Raw genomic sequence first — 7768 nt, forward strand, 5'->3', positions numbered from 1 at the left:
AAAGTAACAAAGCCTACCATCAGTAACACACTACGCCGCCAGGGCCTCAAATCCTGCAGTGCCAGACGTGTCCCCCTGCTTAAGCCAGTATATGTCCAGGCCCGTCTGAAGTTTGCTAGAGAGCATTTGGATGATCCAGAAGAGGATTGGGAGAATGTCATATGGTCAGATGAAACCAAAATATAACTTTTTGGTAAAAACTCAACTCGTCGTGTTTGGAGGACAAAGAATGCTGAGTTGCATCCAAAGAACACCATACCTACTGTGAAGCATGGGGGTGGAAACATCATGCTTTGGGGCTGTTTTTCTGCAAAGGGACCAGGACGACTGATCCGTGTAAAGGAAAGAATGAATGGGGCCATGTATCGTGAGATTTTGAGTGAAAACCTCCTTCCATCAGCAAGGGCATTGAAGATGAAACGTGGCTTGGTCTTTCAGCATGACAATGATCCCAAACACACCGCCTGGGCAACGAAGGAGTGGCTTCGTAAGAAGCATTTCAAGGTCCTGGAGTGGCCTAGCCAGTCTCCAGATCTCAACCCCATAGAAAATCTTTGGAGGGAGTTGAAAGTCCGTGTTGCCCAGCGACAGCCCCAAAACATCACTGCTCTAGAGGAGATCTGCATGGAGGAATGGGCCAAAATACCAGCAACAGTGTGTGAAAACCTTGTGAAGACTTACAGAAAACATTTGACCTGTGTCATTGCCAACAAAGGGTATATAACAAAGTATTGAGATAAACTTTTGTTATTGACCAAATACTTATTTTCCACCATAATTTGCAAATAAATTGATAAAAAATCCTACAATGTGATTTTCTGGATTGTTTTCTCATTTTGTCTGTCATAGTTGAAGTGTACCTATGATGAAAATTACAGGCCTCTCTCATCTTTTTAAGTGGGAGAACTTGCACAATTGGTGGCTGACTAAATACTTTTTTGCCCCACTGTATATCCACTGTATATGGGAAGTAAGTATTAATTTAAGATTATCCCTAAAATGCAATCTTTGTCCCAAATACCACCCTATTTCCTACATAGTGCACTACTTTTGACCAGAGCCCTGTGAGCCCTGGTGAAAAGTATTGCACTACATAGGGAATAGGTTGTCATTTGGGACGCAATACCAGTGTCTGAGCCATGCTCTAAGACTGCTTCCTGGCTTGGTGTCGTGGGAGGAACTTCATGGTGTGAGGCTCCCCCTTCTCCTCCACGGGCTGCTGTGATAGGTTGTTGGTCTGTGGGAGGCGATCTAGGGTCAGGCCCTCATGAGGACACACAGAGTACCGTGACAACAGCGTAACCAGGATGGATTTCATCATCACCATGGCGATGTGCTTGCCAACACAGGATCGAGGACCGGACCCGAAAGGCTGGAAGAAACGATTAGGTATCTGAGAGTGCAAGAGAGAGAGAGCGACAGAGAGAAATTAATTAATTAATAAATTAGAAAATATCTTTACACCTCAGGGTGCAGATGAATTTCTCCCTGTGATAGTCTTGATTATTCTCTTACATTTTTCTCAAAGTTGTCCAGACTGAACTCATTGGGCTTGAGGAAGAACTCTGATCTGTGCATGCGGCCCATGTTCAGAATGATGTTTGTCCCCTTCGGCACCCGGTAGCCATTGATGACATCATCAGACAGTGCCCGGCGCATGGTAAAGTCCACCACGGGATGGAACCTTAAGGACTCATTGATAAAGCTCTCTAGGACCCTTAGGTTCTGCAGGTCAGAGTTGTGGAGCTCCCTTTCACCTACATTGAGAGAGGAGGGAGATGTTCTTCAAACTGCCACATATTCAATATAGCTACATGAACCCCTAAAATATCAAATGAGAGGGTTTAGTTCAATTGGAAAGTATTGTAGTTGTCTGGGTTTGATGGGTCCTGACCTATAACTAGTAAAAAGAGTAAAGCTACAGCAGGAGGTTCCTCACCTATAACAGTGTCTATCTCTTCTAGAAGCTGTAGCTCTATGTTAACAGATTGTGAAGGTCTGACCTATTATACATTTGAGTCATTTAGCAGACACTCGTATCCAGAACGACTGACAGGAGCAATTAGGATTAAGTACCTTGCTCAAAGACAGAATTTAACAGTGTTTATCTCTTCTAAAAGCTGTAGCTCTATGTTAACAGATTGTAAAGTGGGGACTCACCTATAGCAGTGTCTATATCTTCTAGGAGCTGTAGTTCTACGTCAGGGTTCTGTTTGAGCAGCAGCAGCATGAAGAACAGACTGATAGACAGAGTGTCTGGAGCTGCTATCACCATCTCCAATACACACTGCCTCACATTCTCAGCTGACAGCTCCCCGTGGCTCTGAAACACACAATCACACGATTAGATTAGTTGACTCACTTTGGCTACTCAGGCTATGTTATTGTTATATATGCTTTAACATAAGAAAGTGGAAACAACCGGCAGAATATAATACAATATTGTGCAGAGAACATGGGCTGGGGTCAGCCCCAGTGTTAGGATCAATTCCATTTCAATTCAGTCAATTTAGGAAGTAAACTGAAATTCTAAAGTTACATAAATGTATATTGACTTAATTCAAATGGAATTGACCCCACCCCTGGTTAAGCCTGGATTTGGGACTTGCCTAATGCCTAGATCTTTGTCTCAGTGGGCTAAGGCAGTCTTTAAGTTGTGCAGACGACCTGTGCTTGGGTTAGTGTTGGGGATAGGGTAACGGCAAGGTCAGGGACTGACCTGTGCAAAGATGAGGTCTGCAGTGAAGTTGATGTGGTCCAGTTTGTCAGCTTCCTGTAGACCTCTTCTCTTCTGGTCGACCAGACTCTCTATAGCATCCTGCAGCTCCTGACTACAACACAGCAACAGAGTTATACATTAACAATAATACTTTAGACTTTAATGTATTGCTGCATATATTTAAATAAAACATTATTTGATCGAATTTTATATGTATATTGTGTATTTGTCATGTGTGAAATGTGCTGTTAAGTGTTCATTGTTGTAACAAAGATGCTGGGAGTCGAGAAGCAGGTGCAGATGGTGAGTTTAATAAAACAATGAAAATGAAACAATACAAAACAGGAGTAGGGTCTTGACATGAAAGACATAATCAATACTGCCTGGGGGATAAACCTAAGGGAGTGACAGATATAAGGGAGGAATCAGTGAAGTGATGGAGTCCAGGTCTCATAATGAGGCGACGTGGAGCGCCGGAGAGGGGCAGAGGGAGTAGACGTGACAACTGTCTGAATGCCACAACTGTAGTTGTAGTTATTCTATTCTAGGTCTTTATTTGTATAGTCCGGATAGTCCAGATAGCTGCTCTACAGATGGTTATACTATCAACAAACAAATCTGTTGATAAGAAACTGCTTGCTTAGGTTACAGTTAGGGTTTTGGGTTTAGAAAAAGGCTTAGATTATGTTTAGGGTTAGGATAAGGGTTAAGGTTAGGACTAGGGTTAAGTTTAGGGTTAGGACAAGGGTAAAGGTTAGGACTAGGGTTAGTAGATAGTTAGTTGACATGTTACTGATAGTCTCTACCTGAACCAAAAAGTGTTCTTCAAAGGGTTCTCGTATGGGGACAGCCTTCAGAACCGTTTTCGGTTCTAGATCACACCTTTTTTTCTAAGTGTAGAGCATCTACAAATGGACTATCTAAGTGTTACCCTATTCTATATATAATCCTTAAAGTGATAATATTAGATGTTCTGGATGCCTTGGTAATGATGCTAACTGTTTATAACTGGGTGACTTACGCTGCTCTCCTGTGTTTCTGCTGGATCCAGTCCAACTTGAAGTAGATATCTGGTTTGATCAGCACTGTCTGCCACGTGTCAAAGTACTTCTGAATCTTCTGCAGCAGCTCCTTCTCTAATAATATCAAACAAAATGTTATAAAGTGGAATAACTTCCCACTAGAAAAGGAAAGTCATGTTGAGTGCTTACATAAATGATGTTCAGATATACTGTTCAGGGTCTTGTGGTTTTATGGCTGTGAGTTACCAACTAGAGATGGAAAAACCTGATGACCTGAAGTCAAAATAAAGTTCCCTAAATGTATTTATAAATGTATATTATGTGCTTATAAAATACAAATGTATTATATTGGGTAAAGTATTATTGAGTATAAAAGGCTGTGGTGTGGCTCACCGTTGAGAGGCACCCCTAGGAACAGTCTGTTAGAGATGTCCACTACTGTACACCGTAGTAGACTCAGGACATCCACCTGTCCACCCATCAGTCCGTCCAGCCCCTGGAGAGCGTCCAGGTGTGTCTGGGTGGACGAGACACACACGTCTACGGTCCTCTGCAGCCCAGGCCCTGTCAGAGCTGGAACACACAGTGGAGATACAGCAGTTTATTACAACATATTGGACCATATCCTGTGAAGATATTGTCAATAACAGACTGGACAATGGACACCTTTGTTTTTTCTAACTTCTCTATTAGTTTGTGTATATGAGAATAGTAATTCAATACAGCAACCTTCTAATGGTTTACCATTTAATATCTAGAATCAGTTATTATGATCAATTAAGTAGTGGTATTGTAATGCCATGCTTATCTTTTTCAATTGATTTAGTCATTGTCTAATTGGTCACCTTTAGCGAAGTAGGTGCGGGTCTTCTTCCATAGAGCCATGTTGCTGTTGAAGATGATGCCTCTCTCATCCATGCCAATACAGCCCAGACCCTGTTTACTGCCGAACCGAGAGGTGTAACGCCCCTGTCTCAGAACATGATGCACTGCAGAGGAACTGTACAGAGAGGGTGGGTACACTGGTATTCACTCTCCGAAGTCTACAAGTCTATGTAAATAAGTCTAAATGTGTATTATAACATATGTCATCTAGGCTACAAGTAATCTACAAGTGCTTTTGTGAAATGAAATTCAAACATCTCAATTAAGATATTTGAATTGATTATTGATTGATTGACTGACTGACTGTCTGCCTGACTGCTACTGACATCCTGACTGACTGACTGCCTGACCGGCTGACTGACTGCCTGACTGACTGACTGCTACTGACTGCCTGATTGACTGCCTGACTGACTGACTGCCTGAGTGCCTGCTACTGACCTGCTGAGTATGAGTGTCTCCTCTCCGTTGATCCAGACCCTGACGATGTCTCCATATTTACTGTTGTAATAGTTACTGGCTGTGCCAATACCTGTACATAGAACATGTATTTAATAAATTATTCCGATATACTATTTGTTATTGAAGCAGATTATAATTTTTTGTATTTCATGTTGTAGTAGTTACCTGTCCATATAAACCTGAGGTATGAGAGGAGAGGACCCACACCCAGACAGAAAAAAGGACCTATCATAGCCAACACAGAGAGAGGAGGGAGAGAGAGAGAGAGAGAGAGAGAGAGAGAGAGAGAGAGAGAGAGAGAGAGAGAGAGAGAGAGAGAGAGAGAGAGAGAGAGAGAGAGAGAGAGAGAGAGAGAGAGAGAGAGAGAGAGAGAGAGAGAGAGAGAGAGAGAGAGAGAGAGAGACAGAGTGGTCACATAAAATAACTTACATAGCAAGGCGTTGCATAGCATAACATTGCATAGCATAACATTACATAGCATAATATAACATAGTGTAGCATAACATGGCATACCATAACATTACATAGAATAGCATAACACTACATAGCGTTACATATCAATACAATACATAAGTTCACATAACATAACATCACAAATATGATATGTTATTAGTTTATAAAGGAGACAGCTGATGAAACCAGCCAATACAACAGACACAACATAGTAATGCAGTAGTACATAGTATAGACAGCAGCCAATTCTCTGTGGTCAGACTAGGGACAGGACTCAATCTGCAGCGCGTTGTACAGCGCTGTCCACAATGCACCTTTCAAAGGCAATGTTCCTGCATTCACAAAGAATCACACAGGCAGCTAAACACAACACAAATCTCATCCTGTAATGTACACAGAACACACAGAACAGCAAAGCTGGTGGATAAATGAAGATGTCCCACTCAGGCTGTTTACTATTGAATGCTTTTTTCACAGTTCCGGTCTCACCGGGCTCTCCCGTAGGCCCCAATGCTTTAGCAGCTGAGTCTGCTCATTGACTGTATATGAAACAGTATAAAATGAGGGGGTGGGATGTCTCACTTCCTCTTCCGTCTCTGAACATAGATGAAGATATCATATGGATTAAGATAAGATCCCTGTATAGACTTGGACCAACAGTCCTGCTCTGGATGCAACATGTTCAATTAGAATAATCACTTTAGCCCAAAATAAGATAATGAACTGTAGCTGGACAAATCACTGTTGTAATTCAACTTGTTGTTATTATATAAGAATGATCACTAGCAGACATATTATTGTAACTGACCTGGGACAGAGTTGTTGTTACTGTATTGTAACTGACCTGGGACAGAGTTGTTGTTACTGTATTGTGACTGACCTGGGACAGAGTTGTTGTCGGTGTGACGCCAGGCAGCCAGCAGCAGACAGAGGAGCATGAGGAGAGACCCCGTTGCCAGGGAGACGCCCTCTGACCTGGTGGCTGTGGCGTTCCGTAACTCGGACACCAACAGGTCGGCTATGACGGTGTCCAAGCACACCGCCTCCATGGCACGTCCACACACAGGCGACAACAGATCCATCACACACACATGGTAGACACACTGACGCAATGACACACACACACACACACACACACTCCACGACCAGCTGCTGAACTGACAAAACACTGTTGCTTCCGAGGGGATGAAAATGGTCAATCTCTCAAACAGACGGACGCGATACACACACACTCTTAAACTGAAGCAACAACCCAGACTCCCTGCTACCGGCTTCTCCTGATGGTCTGAGTTCTTGATCAGCTCTCACTGGTTCTCTTATAGGCAGCCGTGCCTGGTTACACGCCAGGTCAGGGTAAAGCAAAAGTCAAAACAAAAAGAGAGATTTTAAACAATTTCTGTGTAACCTTGTATCTTAGATCCCCGCCATCTCATAAGGACCTTGAGTAGGTAGATGGTGGTCGGGTTTCATAGCATGAACACATGTTGTGAGAGGAGTGTTCCACAGTCACTACATTAAAGACCCCTGACCTCTGTTAGTGCAGCTGGGGAATCACAACTCTCATTCCTCAAACATCAAAGAGAGGAGGAGAGGACAGAGGTTGGGAGGGAGGAGAGGAGGGAGGTGAGAAAGGAGGGGAGGAGGGAGATGAGAAGGGAAGGGAGGAGGGAGGAGAGGAGGGAGGTGAGGAGGGAGGAGAGAGGAGGTGAGAGGGAGGAGAGGAGGGGAGAGGAGAGGAGAGAGGTAAGGTGAGGAGCGGAGGGGAGGGAGCACCTGTGTTCTGTGTTATCTCTACTTGCCCTCAAGCAGTCCTCCATCACTGCAGTCTATCTCTCTCAGTCCCCCTCCTCAACATGATGTTAAATAGTTTCTCTGTGATGTGTCACTGAAAGGCTCGACTTGTATCTGGGAGAGAGCGAGAGAGATGCTCCTTGGTTGGAGTGCAGTTGTGAGTCTAGCACTGTCTGATATTTTGAACTGAACATTCAGATGTTGATCATGGTTGATTTCATATCCCTGAGAAGTATTTGTACTGTATATATGCGTGTTCATGTGTGCTCCTTTGCATGTGTCTCTATGGACGTGCACACAATGATACTTACTAATTGAGAAGAACAAATATTGAGTTGAAGAAAGATAAACCAAGTCCGTCAGCTAATAGTGATTGGCAGTATGACCCTCTGGCCAGCAGTACCACTTCAGGCCAGTAGGAGGAGAAGCAGAGCTGTAC

At 43.4% G+C, this 7768-nt stretch overlaps 1 protein-coding gene across 1 annotated transcript; it reads right to left on the bottom strand.

Moving 5' to 3' along the window:
- Positions 1–946: 946 nt before the first annotated feature.
- Positions 947–6646, bottom strand: LOC106562534 (aromatase-like). The gene is made up of 10 exons (XM_014127472.2): positions 6419–6646; positions 5251–5310; positions 5065–5155; positions 4587–4741; positions 4135–4314; positions 3741–3855; positions 2720–2831; positions 2161–2323; positions 1516–1757; positions 947–1393 (listed from the first exon to the last, which is right to left on the bottom strand). Exons 1-10 carry the CDS (start codon positions 6618–6620, stop codon positions 1145–1147), a joined length of 1569 nt encoding a protein of 522 aa, XP_013982947.1. The 5' UTR covers positions 6621–6646; the 3' UTR covers positions 947–1144.
- Positions 6647–7768: the final 1122 nt, after the last annotated feature.

This window comes from Salmo salar, chromosome ssa11 (genome assembly GCF_905237065.1).
Source record: "Salmo salar chromosome ssa11, Ssal_v3.1, whole genome shotgun sequence".
Taxonomy (NCBI): Eukaryota; Metazoa; Chordata; class Actinopteri; order Salmoniformes; family Salmonidae; genus Salmo; species Salmo salar.